At 34.5% G+C, this 27,092-nt stretch overlaps 2 protein-coding genes across 2 annotated transcripts; one reads left to right on the top strand and one right to left on the bottom strand.

Annotated features, from left to right (window-relative positions):
- The first annotated feature begins 36 nt into the window (after positions 1–36).
- On the top strand, positions 37–11,373 carry LOC144976701 (gamma-soluble NSF attachment protein-like). Its single transcript, XM_078921055.1, has 10 exons — positions 37–158; positions 2,045–2,112; positions 2,629–2,713; positions 3,598–3,615; positions 4,002–4,142; positions 6,423–6,489; positions 7,680–7,750; positions 8,537–8,695; positions 9,209–9,338; positions 10,277–11,373. Exons 1-10 carry the CDS (start codon positions 94–96, stop codon positions 10,469–10,471), a joined length of 999 nt encoding a protein of 332 aa, XP_078777181.1. The 5' UTR covers positions 37–93; the 3' UTR covers positions 10,472–11,373.
- Positions 11,374–14,808: 3,435 nt separating this feature from the next.
- LOC144976702 (aurora kinase A-A-like) lies at positions 14,809–27,056 on the bottom strand. The gene is made up of 8 exons (XM_078921056.1): positions 26,669–27,056; positions 23,408–23,554; positions 22,664–22,772; positions 22,305–22,384; positions 21,153–21,291; positions 20,347–20,495; positions 17,096–17,327; positions 14,809–16,561 (listed from the first exon to the last, which is right to left on the bottom strand). The coding sequence occupies exons 2-8, from the start codon at positions 23,539–23,541 to the stop codon at positions 16,469–16,471; spliced, it is 936 nt and encodes a 311-aa protein (XP_078777182.1). The 5' UTR covers positions 23,542–23,554; positions 26,669–27,056; the 3' UTR covers positions 14,809–16,468.
- Between the last annotated feature and the right edge of the window lie 36 nt (positions 27,057–27,092).

Raw genomic sequence — 27,092 nt, 5'->3', positions numbered from 1 at the left:
TCGATTTTCTATCAAAACATCAAGGGAATACTGGTTGCAGTTCCAGCAGTTTTTTGCATATCAACAAAAATAAATAATCATCATCAATACAAAATGGCGTCTCAAAGTGATCGAAAAATAGCAGAAGGGCTGGAACATCTTAGACTCGCAGATAAATGGTATGGTATTTCAATTCCTTTTTATTGTGTTGGACTATGTCATACGTCTATAATAGAAGTATTTATGTATGTGAATTAGCCACACCTCCGCTCCATCGTTTTTAATCGACATGAATAAATAAACAATTAAATATTCAATTCAGTCATCAGTCAATCTATCTAGACGTCTAATCCCTCCTCCTAGTAGTTTGCTGAGGCAAGTACACAGTCCACGGGCAACACCTAAAATTAAGCGCAACTAAAGCATGTTAGCTTGTCAAATATTTAATTTGTGAGTTAAGCTTAGGCTTAACAAGGTTCTGAAGTGGAACAGACTCTTGGAAGAGAACAAAACTAGACTGTTCAAATTCTAGTGCCTTTGTGTTTAGAATATAGTATTGGCATAGGAAAAGGAACCTCAAAAGATACCTCTTCTCCACACGGGCGCAATGTCATGATACGCTATGTGCCCTGATACTGATATAATATTGCAGAGTGCTCAGGCTCAAGTGTTGTCTGGATTCACCTGTGCCGCCAGACAAAACTTAAATGTTGTTAGTGTATGTGGAATTTGATTTGAATTAAAAATGTTAATTGCATCTGGCATCAGTCACACTTCAGATACCAAGATAAATCCTAATGATAATGATGATGATGATGATAATAATAATAATAATAATAATAATAATAATAATAATAATAATAATAATAATAATAATAATAATAATAATAATAATAATAACTGAGAAACTTTTTTAAAAATTAGGGGTAATTCTATTGCCCGTTGATTCAAATCATTATATATACAGAATCTGATGAGTCCTTTTGCCTTCGGATTTCCCAGATTCTGTTTTTTTAAAAGGTAACGTTTGTGATTTTCTTTATAAACAGTGTGTATGTCGCTTCACTCAGGCATTATGATAGGTCATTTAACGTTGTGAATCGCCATCTGGCTAGCTGCCCTAGTATTGCTGAATTGATTTGCAAGCACTTACACACCTTATACATAATCGATTTTTATTGTTGATGGCTCAAAAGATTTGTGATAATTTTCACAATATGGTAGTATAATAAATAAAAAAGATGAGTGCCTGTTTGTAATATAATAGCCGTTTTTAACCCGCAAATATTACGGATTCTCCACTAGTAATAATAATAATGATAAAAATAATAATAATAATCATAATGATAATAATAATGATAATAATAATAACAATAGCATTTATGATAATAATAATAGTAATAATAATAAAATTAATAATAATAATGATGTTGATAATAGTAATATGAATGAATGTATAAAATATCAGATCAAGGTAGCGTATACCTATTTACGTTCAATGCCTAGTGCGTATCATATCAGGTTATACAAAGACAAATGTAGCTATAAATATATTGTTAGTTGCCCTAGATTTTAATATTCATTTGACAGTATTGGATCATGATTTTTTAAAGAATTCTTATCAAGGGGAATAAATAATGATAATAATTGAGCTTTTATATATCGCGATATCCACTAACCGTCTCAAAGCGCTTTACAAGGGGTCCCTGGCCAACACAACACTTTACATGTAGGCTGGGACATGACGCCTGTTATGCGATATTACAATTTTTTTCGGACAGAGACAATGCTGTTAATGGCCAGGTACTCATTTTACACCTGAGTACAGTGAGAGAATGTGAGTAAAGAGCGTTTTTCAAGAAGGACTCAACTATACGCCGAGTGAGGCTCGAACCCAGGACCTTCTGATCCGAAAGCGAGTGTCATACTACTAGACCACATAGCCGCACAAAGAAGACCCCATTGTGACGATGATTTTAAGAAAATAATTGCAGAAACATGAAGTATGAAGAAAATACAAATGGCAATGTGTTTTTTATTTATTTCTATTTCCAATGTCTTACAGCATGAAGACATCTATATTTAAGTGGAAACCAGATACTGATGGAGCCGTCGAAGAATATCAGAAAGCGGGTAAGTGACCCTGGATCAAATTTTGTTTTAGTTGAAATTGAAATTTTATTTTGTTAATTGCTTTGCTTGTCTTTGTTGAATTGGGACAGAGAGAGAGAGAGAGAGAGAGAGAGAGAGAGAGAGAGAGAGAGAGAGAGAGAGAGAGAGAGAGAGAAAACTACAATTCACTTTGAGTGTCCAAGCATCGAAACAACTTAATTTCGTGACAAAGTATTCAAGGTATAGATACAACAATGCATTCAATATCTGATCCAGATTTTTTTAGTGGTTTTTGTTTTGTTTGGATTTTTTTGTTTGTATTTGTTTTTTTATTTTTGTCCTTTTCAAAGGACTCAACTATGCACTGAGCGAGGCTTGAACTCAGGACCTTCCAATCCAAAAGCGAGTGTCATACCACTAGACGACATAGCAGCACAATTTACTTGTATTTTGAATATTTGACACCAAATAGAATGCCTTTTGATATGATATTTCTTAATCTTTATTAATTTTTCTGTGAAATTTTCATTCCCTCAGCCACAGCATTCCGAAATGCAAAGGCACTTGATCAAGCTAAGGAGTCATACATCAAAGTGGGAGATTTACAGAAGGCCATAAATTCGTATCCTTAAGGCGTTTACATTATTTGTTTATTGGTCGATCTGATTATGGTTATGAACAGGCATTTATGATACAATGTTTTTGTATACTCATTTTGAACACATTTTACTTAGTTTTTATTTCTATACTGAAGTTTGTCTCTGAAACCTGTTTAAATAAATAAGTAAAATTCCCTTCATTCATCCCATTGGGGAAATTTGTCTCTAGGGAAGACTGGAATAAGCCAGGAGTCAGCCGCAGTGCAGCGCCGCAAATTGAGCTAGGGCGAGGTGACTTGCTCGAGGCCATACGCGCAGCGGCGGGTGATCGAACTCGGTACCTTTCAGGTACGAAACAAAGACAGTTACGCTGCCCCTGTGGTATTTTGGGCAATATTAGCAATTTAACAGCTTTATAACAATTTAGTGGCATAAGTAGTCGAGTTAAAATTAATTGAATTCAGCCCAAACTCATTGCTAAGTTGGCAATAAGCAGTCAGGCAGTTTTCATTACAGTAAATGAAATACGTAGTGGTCTGACGAACGTTGCAGGATGTCACGCTGTTTCCAAGATATAACGAAATAGAGTGAAAATATATATTGTAGAAAAGAAGTGTTTGTTGGACTGAAATGCCCATCCATACCTTTCTCCATAAGTTAGATGTGTTAATAATTCCAACTGCATTTTATTTAGGAAGGATTGCTTTTGTAGATGTGCATCAACTTCAAGGATTCAAAAAAATGTTTTGTCAGACCACCACACAAATGTTAAAAGATATAACTCATGTTACAAATGAGGTTATTCAAAAAGTCAGGTTTTTGGGGTTATTTTTGTTTGTTTCTTTGTTTCTTTAGGTTTGGTTTTGTCATTCAAAGTTTGCGTTTGTTTATCCCTAACTCACCTCAGACCTTTCCATGCTGCCAAGTAAGTATCCATTTCTTTTCAAAAATGGGTGCAGGTTGTCCATAACTATTTCTTAAGAGTACATTTAACCATTTTCACATTTTTGCTCTATTCTTTTTACTTGTGGCAATGAAATCACCCGTTTCTTTTCCCGTATAATCTCTCTCTCTCTCTCTCTCTCTCTCTCTCTCTCTCTCTCTCTCTCTCTCTCTCTCTCTCTGTCTCTCTCTCTGTCTCTCTCTTTCTCTCTCTCTCTCTCTCTATCTCTCTCTCACACACACACACACACACACACACACACATACAGATATACATAAAGGACATATTTCTTTTAAATATTTTTACATCTAATCATTTTTAAAAGATAAAGAATTTACTCATGTGTATTTGTGTCATTTGATAACCAGAGCTTATGAACAAGTCGGGTTACTCTGCAAGGAAAACAAGGAATATGATGAGTCTGTTCATTGGATGGAAATGGCAGCCCTCATGTTCCAAGAACACGGCACACCAGATACTGCTGCTCTATGCCTGGACAAAGCTGCCAAGTAATTCCATTGACATTATCTTTATATATATATATATATATATATATATATATATATATATATATATATATATATATATATATATATAAAACATTTAAGTATAATTATGATTATTTAACTTCTACAATATGGTATCGATCGTTAGCTCTCATCAGGAAGTGGAAGTCTACAATGTTGTAGAAGTTAAATAATCATAATTATACTTGAAATGTTTATAAATAGCTCCTTTTATCAAAAAGTTGAGCACTATTATTTCATGGTTTTCGTTTTTAGAATTTATATATATATATATATATATATATATATATATATATATAGCCCATTATCCACTAAACAACACATATGACAAGAAATTACGCCTTTTAGTTGAAATTACAATTTTTTAGACAGAGACAACCCTGTTAATAGCCAGGCACTCATTATATGCCTGAGTATGGTGAGAAAATGTGAGTAAAGAGCCTTTTCCAAAGCAGGACTCGAACCCAGGACCTTCCAATCCAAAGGCGAGTGTGTCATTCCACAAGACTACATAGCCGCACAGTTAATTATCATTATCATCACAAGTAGCCTACTCATTAGTACAAGTATTCATTTTATAACTCATTATTATGATCTCCTTGTCTCCTTTTGTCTTTGTCTTTTTTCATTGTAACTATCAATATTAAATAGTGTTCAACTGTCATGTAGAATTATAACACTTACGATTTGATCTTCTTTGGGAATGGCCAGCTAACAAAACATGTTATATGCTCAAAGCGGTATTATGTTGGGTGGTATAGAATAGTAGTCCTTCAGAGCCTTAGGCTCATTGAGCTGGAGTTTATCCCTGTTTCTGTAGCATGAAACGGACAATAGCAATTGGTTACTACCCTTTGATAGGATGCTAGTCTATTGCAGTATACATCATCTTCCAAGTTATCATGACAAAATGAAAAACTTCCTATAAACTTATATAACAATTGAGGGTTAAATAGACCAATTGTCCTTTAAACACCCTGTGAAGTTACATCAAATCAACATTGTTACCAAATATGAATCGAAGGCATAAATAATCATTATAAGCAATATAAATAATTTTCTTGTTTCATCGTATCATTATCACACTCATTGCCACCCTCTCTCTTGCGGAGGATCGTCACGTTGCCGTCGTGCAAGAGCTTGAGTACCTTAATGATCCTGAAGGTGATGCCAGTCCAGATACCATCATGCTGGAACAGCTGATGGTGGAAATGTCAGACTAAGAACGATCCAACCCAGCGTCCAGACAAGGCCTGTCTTCTCCTGGACCCATTTCTCCACAATAGCCAGACCTACTACTACTACTACTACTACTACTGCTGCTGCTGCTGCTGCTACTGCTACTACTACTACTACTACTACTACTACTGCTGCTGCTGCTACTGCTACTACTACTACTAACTACTACTACTACTACTACTACTACTACTATTACTATTACTACTACTATACTACTACTACTACTACTACTACTACTACTACTACTACTACTCTACTATACTACTACTAGTTGCTGCTTCTGCTACTGCTACTACTACTACTTACTACTACTACTACTACTACTACTACTACTACTACTACTATTACTACTACTATTATTACATTACTACTACTATTACAACTACTACTACTACTACTTACTTACTACTATACTACTACTATTACTGTACTATATACTACTACTATACTACTACTACACTACTACTAACTATACTACTACTACTACTATACTACTACTACTACTATACTACTACTACTACTACTACTATATACTATTACTACTACTACTACTAACTTACTACTACTACTACTTACTACTACTACTACTATACTACTATACTACTACTACTACTACTACTACTAACTAACTACTACTACTACTACTACTACTATACTACTACTACTATACTGTTACTAACTACTACACTACCTACTACTACTACTACTACTACTACTACTACTACTACTACTACTACTACTACTACTATACTACTACTACTACTCCTCCTCCTCCTCCTCCTACTACTACTACTACTACTACTACTACTACTACTACTACTACTACTACTACTACTACTTCCTCCTCCTCCTCCTCCTCTACTACTACATACTACTACTACTACTACTCTACTCTCACTCTCACTCTCCTCTTACTATACTACTCTATACTACTACTACTACTACTACTACTACTACTACTACTACTACTACTACTAATGGCAATTGTTAAATATCTCATTAAATTATTTTGACTTGTGACAGGATGGTGGAGCAAGAGAAACCAGAGAAAGCCATTCATCTATACACGAAGGCTGCTGATGTTGCAGAGGTGATTTGGAAAGATTCATTTAAACTTATAGTCAAGTAACAGTTTATCTCTCTCCTTACCGACCATTTTCAGTATTTTCACAAAAAGGCAGGCTTACCCAGCAGAAAATTTGATTTTTTTAAAACTCAAACAAGCTCTCTCCAAAACAACTTTATGTTCTTATTAATTAAACAAAGATCATTCTTCAAATTTTGTGAGGTTCAAAATAACTCTAGATAAGAAAAATGTATATTGTGTCGTAACAATCAAACTTGACGATAAGGAGAGGGTTAAACTTTATTTTTTAACGTTCAATCTTGGTTGTTTTGAGTAATGGCGTTTCAAGTAATCTGATCTCAGTATAATTGTCTGGCTGGTATATTGATATTGAGTCGTTAATAGCTCAAAGCTATTGTCAAAATTTACCAATTTTATAAATCAACTCAAAGTTTAGGGTCGTAGCTTCAATGTGAGAACTTAAAGGGGGGACCTGTAGTCAAAAATCCATTTTTGATTGTAATGCTAATATTAATATTGCTATTCCCTTGTTATTTTCGCGTGGTAGGAGGTCTAATTTGATGATTAACACCAAAAAAAAGCCAAAAACAAATTAATTTTTTGGGACATAGTGAGACAAAATAGGCTAAAAATAGATAGCCTCCTCCTTTTTGAGCACACTTTCAATACGATAGTGATTAATTGCGCTAGGTGAATGCTTCATGTATTTTTACACTGAATCTTAATCACTCAGCAGCTTGATTTATTTAGTAATTGTGATACAGCATTGGGAAAAGGTTACTTTCATCAACGCTTTTAGAATTATAGACTTTTAAAAAAATAAAATCTTTTTACACGTTTGCAGTGTGTCTGCCTTTTAAATTATTTATTTCTCCACCACAACAATACTCATCATTACACAATTGGCATTTTACATAGAAATATATACTCGCATTATTCAAACCTTTTGATTTAAATTTATTTTCTTTGAAATATTGTTGGGTTTTATTTTCTTATTTTAAAACTTTTATCTTGCGACTTTAAATTTAAATGTGATAAGTGAATTTTAACCCAACAAAACCAAATTCTTTTTTTTTTAAATATATTTCACATTGAATATTTCAGAATTCTTTTATATTTAAAGAGAATGTAGTTTGTATTTTAGATGAATTTAAGTTTGGGGAAAATTTCTGTGAATTTTATTTATCCCTAAGATTGAAGACAGACCTCGTCAAAGTGCTGAGTACATCGGTAAAGCAGGGAGATTGCAAGTAAAAGTTTTCAAGTAAGTACATTATATATTGTTTTCCTTTTGTATAAAATAGTAAGCGAAGTGATTTTATACGTTGTATATCAGCCTAATTAAAGTCTTATTCAAAGTTCAATACGTTAGAGCCATTCTCAAAATGTGAAAGCGAAAACGTCACACAAGATTAACAATCTGAATATCAAATAGTCACTCTAATTAAAGGGGGGAAGTGTGGCTCAGCAGAATGGTCTTTGCATTGTACCCGAAAGGTACTGAGTTCGACTACCTGCCACACTGAGTGGCCTTGAGCAAGTCACCTCATCCTACCTCACTTTGCTGCACTGCAGCTGACATCTGGATTATTTCAATTTCATTCATCTCTTCGAACAGACCCTAAAGATAAATTTCCATCAGGGGATAAATTAAAGGGATTTTTAAAAATGTGCTTCACATACAAGTAATAAACAAAAATGAATATAACAGGCTTAAAAAAAAGAACAAAATACCAAATACAGAATGTTTTATACTCAAAACACTTCTTCAGCCAACAACGAAAAATAATAAAGACATAAATACATTACTAAATTCCAGATTCTCTGTCGTCTTTCTGGAATTTAATAATCTATTTATGTCTTTATTATTCTGACATAAGGCGGAAGGGCGCAATTATTTATAAAAAATTAGAATTAATGAATTATGCAAGTCTTAGTGTTTTTTCAAATAAATCAACCAAAATTTAAATATCTGCAAGGCCCCATTTATTTTCCATTCCACCATGTCTGACTAGTATACTATCTGTCGTTTAATGTTGATTTCTACCAGATACGATGAAGCCATCAAGTCACTACAGCAGGAAATCAAATACTGGCTGGCCGCTGAAAATTACACGTACATCAAGAAAGTGGCCATGGGTATCATCCTGCTCCATCTGACACAGGAAGACTACGTGGCTGCCGACCAGTTTTTTAGGAGTTGTCTGAGGTAAACTTTTGTTGCTTTTTTTTTTACGTCAAAATGATAATTTAACTTGAAACTTTAGCAGTTTTATAACGCAATATCCATTAAGGGGGCGTGAAGTGGCCGAGTGGTTAAGGCATTGCACTGTGATGATCCGGAAGATCCTGGGTTCGAGCCTTGCTTTCATTTTTTTTCCAAATGGAGACTTGGGGACTTTTTGTCTTCGGCTGGGGAGTTTAAGTTTGAATGGCTCTGTCCCTTCATTGTTTTATAACAGACTTTAAAACTGAGGTGCCCTCCTTTTATATAATCTAAAACTTGTGGAAAAATAATAAATACGCATTAAACTAAAATTTTGTAAAAATCTATATATTTACAGGTGGAGTTGTCATACCAGTAAGGTTGCGGGTTCAAGCCCCCATCGTCGTCACCAAGTTTTTATTCTCTGTTGTCTTCTGGCACTTTCCTACTCACTTCATTTCTTGTTATTATATATTTACACCAACTGAAAACATTAATGATTTGATTTATTTTCAGCTACCCTGAGTTCGGTGCCAGTGAAGAGGCTGGGGCCTTGGAAGATCTGCTGCGTGCCTACGATGATGGGGATGAAGAGGAGGGACAATCCACCTTAGCCAAACCTTTGTTTAAATATCTAGATAATATGGTGAGTCAGTCAATGACGGGGATAGTCGGGTTGTGCGGCTATGTGGTCTTGTTGTATGACACCTGGGTTTGAGCCCTGCTCAGCGGCATAGTTCAGTGCTTGGAAAAGGCTCTTTAGTCATATTCTCTCACCGTACCAGGTGTAAAATGAGTACCTGGCCGTTAACAGCGTTGTCTTTGTCGGGAAAAAAATTGTAATATCGCCTAACATGCGTCATGTCTCGTTCTACATGTTATGTTTTGCTGTTGGACAGGGACCCTTTGTAAAGCCCATTGAGCATGTTTAGTGGATATTGATCTATATAAATGTTCAATTTTTTAAATATTTTTTTTGTCTCAGTGGGTAAGGTATGTCATATTAGGAGTCTGCGACGTGTTAAATAGTAAACAAAAATGAATATAACAGCCTCTAAAAAAAAGAACAAAATACCAAACAAGGAACGTTTCGGGCTCAAAACCTTATTCAGTCAACTACAAAAAAAAAAAAAAAACCCAATAAAAACATATAAATACATTACATAAAAAACAGATATTTTGGGGGTTTGTTTTTTTTCACCACGGTACTGATAAGCATTCAATATGGTGCTATTAAGCATTCATCATTATGGTACTGATAAGTTTCAAAGTTTATTTAATCATAGGCTTTTCCCAATAATTCATACAATTTGATGACAACGTACATGAAAGTGAGAAAAAAAAATGGTGAATGGAACCAAAAAATAAAATGATACCATTGATAACAAAAAAAAATACAACGGTAATACCACCATAATAATAAAAATATTAATAATAATAATAATAATAATAATAATAATAATAATAATAATAATAATAATAATAATAATAATAATAATAATAATAATAATAATAAGCAAGACTTCAGCTTATGATGTTAAATAGGTTTTTTAATGCCCATGTCTACTTTTTATTCCCTGGTAGTTTGCAAGATTAGCCAGAGACTTAAAGTTCCCAGGAGGCATCAGCACATCCGCCTCCAGATCAGGAGCCACGAGCAGTAACTACAGCCAGCCAGGAGATGAGGAGAAAGAGGACAGGAACGAGAAGGAGGAGAGTAAGACGGGTGATGATGAAGATGATGAGGAAGAGGATGAACTGACGGAGGACTTGTGTTGAGAGATTAATTTCCAAGCGGAGACATTAGTGCTAAAAGTGCTTTAGTCTTATAATGGTTAATGTTAGTTTTGACGAAATTAAAGTTAAAGTTTGAAATAATCTTCTAAAAATGCAACTATAAAACAACAGTGGTTCTTTTATAATGAAAAAAAAATTGTAGAGAAATGATTGGTTGAAAAATATCATAAAAGTATTTTTAGCACCAAATTCTTCAATTCCAATAATTAATGTGTAATTGCTATCAAAACCATGCAAAATATTTTTGTAATGTACATTTTCTTTAAATTATATTTGTTGCAATTTTTATTTACTTTTAAAATATAATTTTGTAGACAATAAATGTGATAACATGGTTTTTACATTTTTCAATATTTGAAGGCGCTTCAAAACGTCTTGATATGAATTTTATTATTAATATTAATATTAAAATTAAAGCTATTTATTTCTAACATGCTAAATGTTTTCGTTTGCTACATTAGCAATTTTCTTCTTCTTCACGTTCGTGATTTAGAAACACTCTATGAAGAAGGATCACTACATTATAAACAAAAATGTATATTGTGTGGGTTCTATGATATAGGTTGTAGGCTGTGTTTAGGGTGACCAGTATTAATTTGATGTTCATTCCTTAATTGGTTGTTCCTTTCTTGTTATTGTTATCCTAATGAGACGACTTTTTTTTCCTTTTAACCACACCTGGCTGGGGTCCTTTTCTGTGAGGGAGGTAGTCAGGTGACTGTGCTTGTTTTTATTAGAAAGATTTCATTTTCACCCCATCGTACTCGACTTAAGAAGGATAAGGGGGATTTACATTCGAGTGAAAGTGAAAGGTTTAAATATTGGTCTTCATCATGAAATGATATGCATATCAACTCATTTCTCATTTGCTCAAAAAAAATAAATTAAACGCAGATTGCAACTCCCCTTGTTCTAGTCAAAATCATTGCTTCCATACATGCTAATAATCTTTTTTAGATTCTTTGTAATTCAATGTTCCATTAAAAAATATATTTGAATGTTCAATTCTCGTTCAAGAGATTTATACTGGTACTAGATGTATGTATAGCTATTCCAATTATAATTGTTTTGTTGTTTTTTTTATTAATATTTGACTTAAATGCGCCATGCTCTCAAATATATCTTTGAAGTGATAAAGTGTAAATAAATCAACAAACTCAAAAAGATTTCCACAATTTTATTATTAAATTATTATTATTATTAATTATCATTAATGCAAAAATTTGAATATTAGCATTTATATACTTATTTTGATGTCTTTTGCTTAGATTATTTAGTCTACAACTTGTTTGGTGGAGTAAGAATAAGTCTTAAATTTCTGGAATGGATTGCTTTTATTCTTATCACATCCTCACATTTACTTGCCATGCCTTACAATTACAATGGAAGAGTGGGTTTCCAAAACTCCCTAACTCCGTTTTTCCCATTTTGAGATATTGACGATTATTTCCCCTAAAATTTCTCATTCGGTCTAAAAGTTTATCATTCTTTAACTTCAAATTCACACGAATCTTGGGGAATTCTTGTGTCATTTGATGCTTAAAATAAAATATACGATTCAATTTATCTCATGGATGGAAAATCTCAAAAAGTATAAAAATCAACTTAACGAGTTTTAGAAAACCAGCCTTCAATTCAAAAACAAATGTACGAGAATTTGTAAGTTCTTAAAAAAAGTTTTTAAATTTTTAATATAATTTGTGGTAGTTAGCTGCTACCATATTCATATACTGCAATTGTTCAATTTGCTTGGCTTGCCTTTGTTGTGAAGTTAAGATTCAATTCTCTGTCCCTTTCCCCCAAGTGCTAAAATTAGAATCCAAGATGTGTCAATCGTGTGCCAATCAAACTTATGATATGATGGACGGAGATTTCTTTAGATTTTGTGGATATCATAAGGTCCTTTTCACCAGTTTTATATACTTGCTTTCTGGCTGGAGGTTACAGGCTACTGTTAGGGTTTCATATTACCACTTCCTATAATAATAATGAGACAAATTTGGATTTGCCCAAACCCCAACTGGAGTTTTTATCCCTTAAAACAAAGTCTCCACTTCACCCGAAAAAGATTTGCATATGAAGTGAGTGGCCTACCAACTGAGCTATTGGGACCCCTAAATGTATCGTAGTTTGTAAATAAATAATAATGTGAAATTGAATGTAAGCTTCAATTTAATATACAAAAACAGATCAGATGATTCATCTTAACTACGCCACTACCACATCATCTCATTCATCTGTGGTGTTTCATTCATCCTGTTTTGTTGATAAAGGGGAAACCTGAAACGTCCATTTGATCTGTTTTTGTAATTAAATTGAAGCTTACATTATTCAATTTCACATTATTATTTATTTCTTCGAGCTTCAAGCAGCAACATTAACATTACGTAGTTTGTAAATAGTATTTAAGTGTATCCTTCAAAGCAGGACCCTTTGCTAATGCCTGGATGTCAAGACAATGATGTATTGCTCTTGGAATCTTGTTCCCTATTTGAACCCACACCCTTCATAGGTACTTACGCTGTGTCTGCCAGATCAGTATTTCCTTGCTTATAATATCTGTTTTCCGAACTTGCTTTCTGTCTTTGTCTTGGAATGAGATTACTTGGTTTTGGTCCTGGCGGATACCGTGGCTGAGAGGGAAACAGTCGAATGTATAGTTATAGTTTTGGGAGATGATCTTTTTTTCCTTGTAAATCATCTGTCGGTTATGCTCTGTATTATGTTTTGTTTACATATTATATATGATTTATAAACATTTGAGTATATTCTGTGAGGACCTGTGGTTGTGTCTGGATGAGACTTTTAAGTGATTTCAAACTAAGTACTTTGATAGTGTGCTCTTGAAATCGATATCTGTTTCCTATTTGTTCCCAATTCCCCTTTGTCTTACCTTTTCTTGGGTGCCTTAATTGTAATTCTAGAACTTTTTACTGTCCCATTTTCTTCCTCTTAACTGGCGCTGATATGACCTAATTGTGTTGCAAGTGCAGTAAAACCCTTAAAAACAAACTATCCCATTTTCTTCCTTTTTACTGGCGCTGATATGACCTCAATGTGTTGCAAGCACCATAAAACCCTTAAAAACAAATTATCCCATTTTCTTCCTTTTTACTGGCGCTGATATGACCTTATTGTGTTGCAAGCGCTGCAAAACCCTTAAAACAAACAACGTAACTTCAGATCTACAACTTGTCCCATATCATCTTCCTTTTTACAGATGCAGAAATGACCTAAAAGTGTCATATGTGCAGTAAAACCTCTAAAAACTAAACTCTGCCAAACCACTGGAGCCCACCTCCCCCCCCCCCCCCCCCCCCCCCCTCTTAATGAATTATAAGAAACCAAATGAGTTTCTTCCTCTATGTTGGGGATCTAGATAATGACAGAAGTTAAAGGGAGTGATACAAGATTAATTAAAATCTGGTTACTTACAATTCAATAAGCAAACCAGACTGGTACTGACAGTGACATTTCAACAACAACAAAAAATAAATGTGAGCTTTTATATAGCGTAATATCCCCTAACCATGCTCAATGCACTTCACAAGGGGGTCCTAGCCAACAGCAACATTTAACATGTAAGACGAGACACGAAACCTGTTAGGCGATATTACAATTTTTTTCTGACAGAGATGGCCAGGTACTCATTTTACTCCTGGGTAAGGTGAGAGAATGTGAGTAATGAGATGTTTCCAAGGATTCAACTATGCACCGCTGAGAGTTAGAGCGTGATTCAAACCCAGGACATTTCAATCTGAAGGCAAGTGTCATACCACAAAATCACATAGTCGCAGAACTAGAGGTGAAATAATGTAAAAATACATCCGTAGATAATACCTGCTTTAGCTTTTTGCTTGTATTTTATTGTATACGTAGTCCAATTTTATACTTAATTATGGATAATTTTGTGTAATGTATGGATAAATTTCTACCATGAATTAAATATTTAATGAAAATAAACTTCTCTCATAACATTGTTTTAAGCCTTCAATGTCAGTCGTGAAAATTTCCCCTATAGGATGAATAAAGGGAATTTTATTTATAACTATACATTTGACAGTTTCACTCCCAGCTAAGGACTTCGGCCAGGGGCAGGACAAAACATGTAATCCATTCCAAAACAAAGCAACTCAGAAAACAGATAAAGGGGGATAAAAGACACAGCAAGTGACCTCCTGCCCACCATGGGAGGTCAAAAGACCTCATCCAGATGACCTAGTTCAAATGTAAAGGAAAAAGTAAAGATTGGACCTTTCTGGCAAGCAAACAAAATGTAAACAAACTACTGTAAATACACACAACAAAATTGCAATTGGTTCATGTACAAAATGTGTATTTATTCCAAATCACTTCAATACATTGGAAGACAAGACAATCGTTGCAAGGCACGTAATGGCCATCTGTCAATTGAAGACAAAGCACAACTGAGGTAAGCTACCAATTGAATAGGGAATGGATGTAGATTCCAATGCACTTAAAATTAAAATCCTATTCTAAAAGCAATATGTCTGTATTAAGTAGTCCTTCACAGCCATTGGGCCCAAGGAGCTGGAGTTTATCCCAGTTTCTACAGCGTGAAACAGACAATAGCAATTGCTTGCTATCCTTTGGATAGGATGCTCATCTATCGCAAAGTACTTTCCACAAAATCTAACAGACTCAGCTACCTATTCACTGCTGGGCGGACAGGGGGGTCAGAAAAAATAACAACTGCAGCCGGGATCGATCTTGGTCCCCTTGTGTGCGAAGTGAGTGCTCTACCAACTGAGCTATCGGGACCCCCAATATGTCTATATAATTCAGTTATATCATTGATAACTCGAGTATAATTTGGCTGTAAACCTTATGCAGACCTGCCAACTTTAACAAAAATGCCAAATACAGACCTGCCAACTTGAAATTTCAAAAATTTGTAGCTTCCAAGGAAAAGTCACCTTAAATAGATTTAGAAATAAATTATTTTCCCCTCAGCATGATCCAAAAATGCTCCAAAGTCCATTAAAAAGGATCAAAGATGAATCATTCATCTTAACAACGCCACTATCACATAATCTCATTCGTCTGTAGTGTTTCATTCATCCTGTTTTGTTGATAAAGGGGAAACCTGAAACGTCCATTTTATCTGTTTTTGTAATTAAATTGAAGCTTACATTCAATTTCGCATTGTTATTTATTTCTTCGAGCTTCGAGCAGCACAATTTACACATACCATAAATACCATATTATAACATCAAACATAATCATGGTGATGCAACTATATCACCATATTTCTAAATTGTTATCATCATTTTATCATGTTTATCAACATTCCCTTTTAAAAATGATAAAAAATGTGAAGCTCTTATAAAAAAAAAAATTATCCTTAATCAAGATTTGGGGAACAGGGCAACCCGATAAGGAATTTCCCAATCCAATTGGGAGGGTTAGCAGATCTACACTATGTAATTTGTAATCTATACTCTTGTCTTAGCATAGCCAAGTTGGTGAGAGTGCAGGAGACCATTAAAAAAACCAGGGGATTAAGTTATACATGATAAAAATTCTGACATATTACAACTCAGCATTTTACCAAAAAGCTCATAATATGATATCAAATGAAGTATTATCAAGTGACTGATTTAAGAATATAATATATATTATGAAATGACTGCAAGTTTACATGAAGCAATATAAAAACAATTGTCGTGTCATTTAAAAACAATGATAAACATTTTTTTTAATGAAACTAAAAAAAAAAAGTTATAGCAATAATAATAATAATGGTAATATATACAAATGAATCGGGCAAATGCTTGTCATTAAAAATTTTGATTTAATGTGAACATATTTTTAAAAAGTCATTAAAATGTTTCTTCTTCGATCCACTACAAATTCAAATGTGTACAAATCCAACTCCAATACGTATCTCAATTAATGACTTTCATGATTCACAGTCAATTAACCATTATAAAAACATACAAATGCATCAGTGTCTGTCTATTTTGCTGGATCAATTTTATTTTTCACAATCCAGGGATGTTGCAAGACTTCAGCCAATCGAATACGATTCTTGGGGTCATATCGAAGCAACTGAAAAATTTAAATATTGAGAGCATAAATAAATTTTTAAATCACACATATTGATTATTAATAAGAGACAAAACTGAGGATCAATTGAGACCCCAAAAGACAAGACACTTTAAGTCAAAAATATGTTTTAACAATACAGTGGATAACACATATTCTTAGGACCACACACTTGTAAGCAAAGCGGAGATGATGGAAAAATGTGTATGTTTTAGGGATTGATGGGAATAAAGAATTACTGATTAAACAATTTTATATTTGCCCTGACTTGTTCACTATAATTGTGTTCGACTGCACATCTTTAGCCTTTGAACAATGTAATTTCTCATCATAGATAATAATTCATGTATCTAGTTAAGCCACCTGACCAAACATGAGCGATAACAACTTTATGACTTTGGCTTCATTTAAGCCTGACCAAGTCGCATTGCTGTAACTACCAAATTGATAAAAAAACAGTACGGTCTGATGGTATTAAATTCAAGACAAAATAATCTAGTCAGCATAGTCAGTATAAAGTTGCCAAATCTCACTTACTTTGCATATCAAATCTCTAGCCTCTGCTGAGACAAACGACGGATACCGAATATCCACTTTACAGATCCTGGTGTAAGTGGCCGTATTACTATCGGTCTCAAACGGCGGGTTGCCAACCAAGAACTCATAGGTGAGAACCCCAAGACTCCAAAGGTCCACGTGCTCATCGTGATATTTTCCTTCAATCATCTCAGGTGGAAGGTAGTCCAGCGTTCCACACATAGTTTTACGTCTATTCAAAGAAATTAACAAAAATAAATTATCAACGACTTAACCATAGTGGCCAACTTTTTCAAAGAGCTAAAACGGGACACCCTTATGCACAATATTGTCTTTATTACTTTTTATTTTTTTTTTGTGATTGTGTTTGTGTGTATATGTGTTTGCGGGCGTGTGCTTGTGAGTGAAATCATGCTGTGCATGGGGATATTGATATTTTTTATACATGTACATGTAATTGTAACGCGCCCAGAGCCTGCATTATATAGCGGGAAAAGCTGCGCTTAACAAATGTGCACCGTTATTATTATGACCCAAAACAGTAATATGTTTGTGGACTATGAAAAAAAATATAATCTAAATTTACAGCTTCTTTTGTTTTGTTTCGTATTTTAATTTGCTGGTCAACAAAGCATAATCCTGGAACCTACAAGGATCATTTCCAAACAAATAAACAGTCCCATTTTTTTCTTTCTTTAAACTTTTCTCAGGTTGCCAAATAAGGACAGTCCCGATTATATCGGGATAATTGGCCGCTGTGCTTAACTTATACAGGGCTACCAATTCAGGGAGGCAAACATTTACTGATCTTTGACACAAACACATGGACTGACCCCTTTCTGAACGCTTAACTCCAGTAAAAAGATATTATGTAGTTAGTTTTTTCCGTTCAGCAGGCGATTGAAAAATATACTGAGGGTTTATAATATAGTGAATTCCGTAAATATACGGAAAATTGGCAATCTTGCTTATATGTTCTAGCTTTTGAAAAAGAAAACTGCGGTTAAATTATTTTTTTTTAAACTACACTCAAATAACATTTCAACTTATAAGGGACCCCTGACAATACTGAGGCATAGCTGCCAACCCACCAAGCTTATTAAGAGGGAGTTTTGGACAGAAAATCAGGGAGAGTCAGAAAAAATCAGGGAGAGTCAGAAAAAATCAGGGAGATACATTACGCTGTGACTGACTGATTGAGACTGACTTGTTTACTTCTTTTGAATGCTTATGAGTATGGTACTCTCAATCTGAATAATTTAATTACAATCGATATCAGCCATGTAGAGCTGAATAAAGCAATGGTGATTGGCTTAATTTACTCTTCTTTCTTTTTATCTTTGGGCTATGGCTTTAAATTTGAGAGATTATTGGGTTGTATTTAAGCTGAATAACCACTATGTTTCGGTAACAAAGATATTCTAGCCTGCTTTATGAAATAAAAATCAAAACAAAACAACACTTTCTGGCCTTTTGTTTGAATAGCATTGTAGGCCATTTACATATGGAAAGGACAATTCATTAAATGTTTACAAAAAGTAGATTTATGTCTAATAATAAGAATGGATTTATACTACTTATAGTAATATATTAAATAATACTAATACAAGACTATGTTCCTGTTATTTTTACACTTTGCTTGTGTTTGATCTATAGACGGAGACATTTTCCTCCTATTTGACAAATTGCTATTATCATCATTGAATAAAAAACACTCACCAAAACCACTACATCAACATCTCTACCACCACTACTATTACAACCACCACCACCACATCATCATCCCTACCACCACCACAACTACTACAAATAACACCACATCATCCCTACCACCACGACTACTACAACTACCACCACATCATAATTCCTACCACAAATACTACAACCACCACCACATCATCAACCCCACTACAACCACCACAACAGCATCATCCCTACCACCACTACTACTACAACCACCATCACATCATCATCTCTAAGACCACACTACCACTACAATCACCACCATATCATCATCCCTACCACCACTACCACATCATCCCTACCACCACTACTATTACAACCACCACCACCACATCATCATCCCTACCACCACCACTACTACTACAAATAACACCACATCATCCCTACCACCACTACTACTACAAATAACACCACATCATCCCTACCACCACTACTACTACAACCACCACCACATCATAAACCCTACCACCACTACTACTACAACAACCACCACATCATCATTCCTACCACAGCTACTACAACCACCACCACACAATCATCCATACGACCACTACTACTACTACAATCATTACTACCACATCATCCCTATCACCACTACTACTACAACCATCACATCATCATCCCTACTACAACCACCAAATGTTTAAATTACACTTTCAACTTTAGAAATTCCACCAAGTCGTGTCAGAATTTGCTGCAAGACAAATTTTGGATCGCATCTCAGTAAATTTGAGTGAAATTCAAATTTATAGGTTATGGTCGCATGGATGGGTCATGATCTTCACGATGAAAAATTTCCACCTTTTTTGTGACCAGTCATTCTCACCCCTGCTTTTAAATTGCTTGGTAGGATTTTTTGGGGGGAGGTAGGATTTTTAAGTCTGATAATCTGCTGGACACCCTGCAGCTATTTAACTTCACTAAAGAGAACGGATTCGGTATCAGCCTTTCCGATTATAAATCTACCACAATACCAAACGACTTTAACTCACTTTTGTTTACAAAATAGAGGACTGGAATTTCACGTGCGTTACAGAAAGAACCGAAAAGACCCGCATGGTAGGCTTACATGGGTTCTAGGCCTGGGCCTACAGTCAGGCTACTGCATAATAATGTGGGAGATTGGTGTGACGGACGGGAGCACGTGAGACGAACTAAAAATGCGGGAGTCTCCCGCCATTTCCGGTAGGATTGGCAGCTATGCTGAGGGGGTCCTGATAGCTCAGTTGGTAGAGCAAGCGCTTCACACGCAGAGGGACCATGATCTATCCCGGATGCAGTCGAGATTTTTTTCTGACCTCTCCCCCTTGTCCACCCAGCAGTGAATGGGTAGCTGAGTCTGTTAGATTTGGCAGAAAGTACGATAGACTAGCTTCCTATCCAAAGGATAGCGAGCAATTGCTATAGAAATTGGGATAAACTCTGACTCCATGGGCTGCATGGCTCTGAAGGAATAGGGTTTTCCAATGAGAGGGGTGGAATAATAATATATATTATGTGTCACATACCTGGAAGACGGAGCGTGGACAGACCAACCAAAGTCAGCAATTTTCAAATTCCCAACCAGGTCCAACAACAGGTTCTCTGGCTTGATGTCACGGTGGATGACTTTTCTCTCATGGCAATAAATCAAGGCATCCGTCAATTGGCCGATGTACTGTGAACAATATTCAAATAGTGACTTAAGCTTGTCATAAATAAGCGATTTTAAAAAAGCAAGAGAAATCCATCTTATCATATTATATTAATAATAAATTTTCCCTTTATTTATCCCATATGGGAAATTTGTACTTAGGGTCTCAGTGCTGATGGTGACAAAAAGTGAAAAAGTAGGAAAATGTTGAATGATTGCCTTTAATCCCCACTAAACCCCAGTTTTAGAGCAATTGAGATGATAGACTATCATTGATACTCTAGCTAACTTCTGGAGAGTGGGAAACTACACTTGTGTGTTCCACCACACATCAACTCTCTCATTGCTAGCACATTGTTTCGAGAAAATGTAATTTTTAAAAGGAGGAAATTCCTCCTCTGGACTCCAAAATCGCGGATTTCCGCGGATCCGAGGAAAACCATCAGCACTGACTTAGGGTCTATTGCAAGGAACACGTGGAATAACAAGGAGTCAGTGCTGCAGTGCAATGCTGCAAACTGAGCTAGGGCAAAGGGACTTGCCAAGGCAGTACAGCGCAGTGGGTATTCGATCTCCTTTCATAGCTTAACTCATCCATTATGTAAGAAAGTAAGCCAGAACTTCCAATGAAACCTTTAACTACATAAAAGGAATAATAATATACTCCAAAGTAACACCCACCTTTGATGACCGGACATCATCAAATCTTGTGTTTTTCTGTAGCTCTTTGTACAGCTCTCCCTTGGCAGCGAACTCCAGGATAAGAAAAATTCTGGATTCATCGTAGAAGTAGCCGTACATCTTAAGAATATTTGGATGACTGAAAGAACAAAAAAAAAAAAAACGGTATGCAAAAGAATAAAAAGTGACCATTTGAATTAATAAAGGGAAATTGACCAAAATGTTTACTTAAATTAAGTGAGCTTTGGTTTCTTGAGGTTTCTTGCTCAGAAAAAATTTGTTTCACTATCAATGAAATCGCAATTTTTATAATAGAATAATTAAAGTTGTTGATTCAAGGAATTGTTTTAATCAAATTTTGTGGCAGTAGACTAATAGTTCTATGATACTCTGATATGATATGAAAATGATCTAAAAATTGACATATCATTTTCATTGCAAAACTATTTCATAACAATGTAGCTAGTATGGGGAAACGAAGCATGCTATAATGAAGAGAGCAAAACAATTTTTAAAAAACAAAAAGTGTAGATGATTTGTTATTTCAGTTACGAAACAGCTTAATATGCATTTCATTAATTATTGGCAAACTTTACAGAGCTTAATAAATTCACAGACAATTAGCAACCTAATTTCACAATCTTAGTCAATAATTATCAATTCAAACCTTAATTTATTTATTTATTTTTGGTTGGGGGAAGGGGGGGGGGATTTTTAATTTAAATTAAATTCTTTATAATAACAGTAAGCAGGTCTGCTTATTTGTTAAATGCAGAAGTCAGGGGCCAGACGGAAAAATAAAAGCTATTTTCTTAAGACAAAATAATATAATGGAGGCATACATGAAGGAAAAACTGAATGAAAATGATATCAAATGAAATCTGAAACTACTAATATACAATATAACTGAAAGATTGATTTGAAACTCGGTGAAATGTCAATCCCATTAAAATTCAATATCGAATATGAATAAAATATTGAATGAAATGTGAAAATTGGTCAATCAATTTAAAACTTAGTGAAATATCAATCCCATTAGAATTCAATCCATCTCAATAAGGAGTAAATTAATTTTGTTCACATTTTTAAAAGTAGAGATGTTTTACACTAAAAATCAATCCAAGACATCAAATAAATAGATTAAAAAATTACCTGAGCCTTGTTTGAATTTCTATTTCACGTCTCAACTGATGCTCAACACCAGATTTTTGTAGTTGGGATTTGAACATAAGCTGGCGAGAAATAGAGAAATATAATTGTTAAAAATTGGAGAAATACAATTGTCTTTAAAAATAATTAACAATTTTTTCCTTTATTACAAAAAGAGAGTAACAGAATGGGCCATATATAGTACACAGAAATGTATTTTATTCAATACATAATATCATCATTGTATTACAGAACCAGACCCTAATGGTGTACAGCACCCCTGAGAATGAAAATTACCCTGTATACAACAAGATAACTCTGCTAAAATGGTATGGTTCTGTGCAATAAAAATGATTACCTACCTTTATTGCTACAATGCATTTGCTTTTCCTCTCTCTAGCCACATACACATTTCCAAACTTTCCCCTTCCCAAGGGCCGTCCAATCTCAAAGCTGTCTAGAGTCCATTGTCTGTAGAAGAGTAAAAAGAAGAAATATTTAAACCTTTTACCAAAAATTGCAATGACCACCAGAGCAAAATACCATTGTACTGTTCAGGGTTGCCAATTCAAAGGGCAAAAATTTACGGAGTGCAAACACATCAACCAACCCTATTCTGAACACTGTACTCCAGTCAGGGAACATTATATATTAATAAATGATATTATAGTTAAGGACAACAAAAGGTAGAGAATGACCACAGAAAATAAGCATGTATATTATCCTAAGATTCAAGATTACTTTGTTAAAAAAATGGATTTCCCCGACTCTACCATAAATCAAACTAAAAATAAAAAATTAGTAATTGTGAGATTCATTTTGAAAACAGAACTGAATGGGTTTTCAAAATTCATATTTTTTTTAGAATTCCACTAAATTTAATTTGTTAAAACTTAAACCAGGAAATTAAAAAAAAAAAAACCCTAATAATTGTACATTACAACAATAAAGAGATGTTAATAAGCCTATGACAACTACTGCTATTGCTAACAAGTATACACATAGCAAATGTAGGAGCAGTATGTCTTTATTACTATCATAATCATATTAGCTCCAATTGTAACCAGAGAGTAGTTTTATCTAGTTGAAATAGCAAAGCTGAATACCTTGGTGTATTTTCGTCATCAGAATCTCCTTCAACAGGAGTATTTTCCTTTCCCTTATCAAGATATGATTTGGACTGCAAAAGTGCAGATGAACTTCCACTTGTTTTCAAGACTCGACTTGGCCGACGCTCCATGGCTCTTTTTCAACTGAAAAGTATATATATATATATATAATAAGATACATTTATTTCATTATTCATTAAAACAGATTCATGTCTGCTCATGCGGTGAGGAGGAAGATGTAGAGCATATACTGCAGTGATGCAGAAAATACTCAACCCATAGAGAGGAGATATGGCCCTCTGCAACTTATCTACATAAAAAACTTTTCAGCCACTAGAACTTAAAGATGAGTAACTTCATCTTCGAACGGGACTCCAGATTGAAAGGCATATGAGAATAAGAAGGGGACTCATATCTTGAACATATAAAAAAAAATTCTATCTTTTTTTTTCATGATTAAATTGAAATATATATAGATGTCTTCTCTTTATACAAGAAAATTCAAAACTATGCCAGTTTTAACTTGCCATATCTTTTTAAATAAATCTTGAATACAAAAAGTGGTTCGATTATTCTGAAAAACCCAAACTTCCCCAATTACCTCGAGACACTGGTTGGGAGGTAACAGGGAGATCACAGATTCTCTCTCTGTAAAAAAAGTGACTAAAATTGTAAACAGAAAAACTTTAATAACCTGAAATCGTTTGTTGTAGAGAAACAAACAAGGCAATCAAATTAAATCTAGTTATTTTAAGTCCCACCCAACTGCTGATTGGGTTAAATGAATGGTTCCTAAATTAATGATGTTCTGAATTTGAAAATTTTATCAAAGTGCCAACAGAAGTAAAAATGATAAAGTGAGCGGTTATCATAAATTTTATGCTAGGCACTTTGATAACTCCAGCCTAGTGGCCACCAGCTCACTGTAACGTGAAAATCGTTTTTTTTTAAACTTTTAGAAGGTGGGGTGGGGGGGGGGGGGGGAATTTCGCTGTTTTGGTTTTGGGTGACTATTCTCATCCTGGATGAGAATAGAGGTAGTGGCACATTCTCGCTATTCTTACCCCCCTAGCCCCTGCCCCTGTTTTTATTTTGTTTTTAAGGGTTTTACGGCGCTTGCAACACATTTAGGTCATATCAGCGCCAGTAAAAAGGTAGAAAATGAGAGAGTAAAAAGTTATAGAATTACAATTAAAGCACCCAAGGAAAATTAAGACATAGGGGAACTGGGAACAATTAGGGATCAGATGTAGATTCCAAGAGCATACCACCAGTGTACTTAGTTTGAGATCACCTATAAGTCTCATCCGGACACAAGCACAAAATCCAACAAAGAGGAATACACTAGACCTGTAATTGAGCTCTATAAAAATTGACTGAAACTGAAACTCTTCGTAATTCGTCGTAGCGGTAAAATCCAAAGAATCAAAATGAAAGGTAAACAGCAAGCTCACTTGAGCAAAGCAATGGCAGAAAACTAAATTGTGAGGGAATTAATTAGGCTACTTACCATTGTTCCTTGTAATTAGGTACCCAATCAGTGAAGAAACTTAGAAACAGTCAACCAGTTTGTTTACAACATGAGGTAATCGAGATGTCTTGTAGCAATCATTTAACTTTCGATTTGAAGGTGTCTACATAACGAACTTCGGGTGTTTCGAATTTTTCTTTCTCATACTTTTCCTGTCATTCAAGTAAATGTGGTCAATTTTGGCTTAGACGAAACAGTGAAATTTATCGCTCGGCGGCTCAGTTAAAATTGGCTACGACAGGTTTCGAAAGTGAAAAAATAATTTCACGAAGGCTGTGTGAAAATACACTGGGGTGTGTTCAGACACGGCAATTCTAAAAAGCGTCGCTTAGCCTTGGCAATATATATCCATCATTAATATAAACGGCCCATGAGCTATGCGTGGGGCTGTGGAACATTCCTAGTTAACTTTACAGTCAATCGACTACGATTCATGAATTCTTTCTTTATTCATTTCTTTCTTCCCTTTTAAAAAATATTTGAATTTGACGAATTGACTGATTTCAGTTAACTGACTGAGAATTTACAGGTCTAATACACTCAAATGCTTACATTATACATTCAAAATAATTCTGTGATAATCAGAATGGGATGTACAGATTCACATTTATAGTAATAGTATATAGGTGGAGGTGCAAGAGAAAGAAGAAAATACCAACAAATTAAAATGACATTAGAGAAAGACAGGGATAAAGAGAGGGGGGTTGGGGGAGAGAGCGAGAGAGATATGAAATATTGAGTGGACAAAGAAAGAAGGAAAAACAAACAATATATAATTATGTAGAGAAATAAGAGTTTGGGAGAGAGAAAGAGAGAGAGAAATACCTAATGTAGAGATTAATTGAGATGGCTAAGTCAATACAAAATAATAATATGTCCATTAAAGAAAAAGTCCAACTCTTAGAGATTGGGCGAGTCTATTTCGCTTAGCTGTGAAAGGGTGGTAAGGATATTATTAGAGAATAGACTGAATTCCTATTTTCGGTAAGTTATTTAGAAATATGAATAGTGGAAGACAAACTTATATTTATTTATTATGTATTCAAAATTTAAAAAAAAAAGAGAGAAAGAGATTAACTCCAATAGATTTCGAACAGATTCCCATATCTCAAGCAATTCAGTCTAAATTTTAAATGCATTATAACATGTATGTTCACCCTCCCCAGTACCACTAAAAGCAGTCACATGAGAGATGATGATGATCAGATGTGAAGGTGAATATTGAGAGAAAGGGGGGGGGGGGTAAGCTGACTCTACCTGTTGGTTAATACAGGGGTGAGAATAGCGAGAAGGGGCGGAGGCTAGGTTACCCTACCTGTTGGAAAATACAGGGATGAGAATACCAAGATGGTGCCACTATTCTATTATCACCCAGGATGAGAGCTTGGGCTTGACTGTTTTTCTAATCTCACCCACCCAGTCAGACTGAGTCAGGATGAGAATAGAGACAGCCTTTGGTTTTAGCTTTCTTTGTAGCCTTTATTATTGACTCATCAAAATCAAAACGTTTAATTTTGTTCGTTTTAATTAACATTATTACTTTTTTTATAATGATGATAACAATGTTCTCTTTACTTTACTTTGACTCAAAGTTTGAGTTGAGACTGGGACATCTCTCTCGTCTAAGAAGTCGAAAGTCTCAGTCACAGCCGACTAGAGTTAGGCACTGACCATCAAAATAAAAAATTACGATCGAGACTGAATGTTAAAACAAGGCAAAAACAAACCTTTCAGTCTAGTAAATCTCAGAAAGGTATTTTTTCACTCTGTTTATCTAGATATCAATGTCTTTTGATAAGAACTGATATTGCTCATGTCACAGTTCTATTTTTTTGTAATTCGCGGTGGACCAGGAGCCAAGGATTCTTCTTTTGATCTTGCCAATTTGCTGGATTTGCAGTAAAATAAATTGGATGGATTTTTAAAAAAATTATTATGATTTAAGTGGAATTTTTCATTCACATTCCTTGGATACTCCGTGATACTCTAGATACAAATATAGTAAAGATAAAGAGAAAAGGGTGAATCAATTACGCTTCAAAAACAATAATTTTGAATTTTTTTATGACTTTTTGTTTGTTTGTTTTAATTTCTCATATTTTTTTTTCCAATCTGGCAGCTACTTTTTCATAAGAGTCGATTTCTTTCTTT

Source organism: Berghia stephanieae, chromosome 7 (genome assembly GCF_034508935.2).
Source record: "Berghia stephanieae isolate SIO BIC M18660-M18661 chromosome 7, UCSD_Bste_1.3, whole genome shotgun sequence".
Taxonomy (NCBI): Eukaryota; Metazoa; Mollusca; class Gastropoda; order Nudibranchia; family Aeolidiidae; genus Berghia; species Berghia stephanieae.
The sequence above is the reverse complement of the archived record's forward strand: the minus strand, read 5'-3'. Positions and strand labels throughout refer to the sequence as shown.

Coding starts and splice junctions, on each gene's coding strand:
- LOC144976702 (XM_078921056.1), bottom strand. CDS start 23,541: ATGGAGCGTCGGCCAAGTCGAGTCTTGAAAACAAGTGGAAGTTCATCT. Junction 22,773..23,407: donor GATGACGAAAATACACCAAG/GTATTCAGCTTT, acceptor ACTCTTCTACAG/ACAATGGACTCTAGACAGCT. Junction 16,562..17,095: donor CTAGAGATTTGATATGCAAA/GTAAGTGAGATT, acceptor TAAATTTTTCAG/TTGCTTCGATATGACCCCAA.
- LOC144976701 (XM_078921055.1), top strand. CDS start 94: ATGGCGTCTCAAAGTGATCGAAAAATAGCAGAAGGGCTGGAACATCTT. Junction 6,490..7,679: donor AGGCTGCTGATGTTGCAGAG/GTGATTTGGAAA, acceptor TTTATCCCTAAG/ATTGAAGACAGACCTCGTCA. Junction 7,751..8,536: donor TTGCAAGTAAAAGTTTTCAA/GTAAGTACATTA, acceptor GATTTCTACCAG/ATACGATGAAGCCATCAAGT.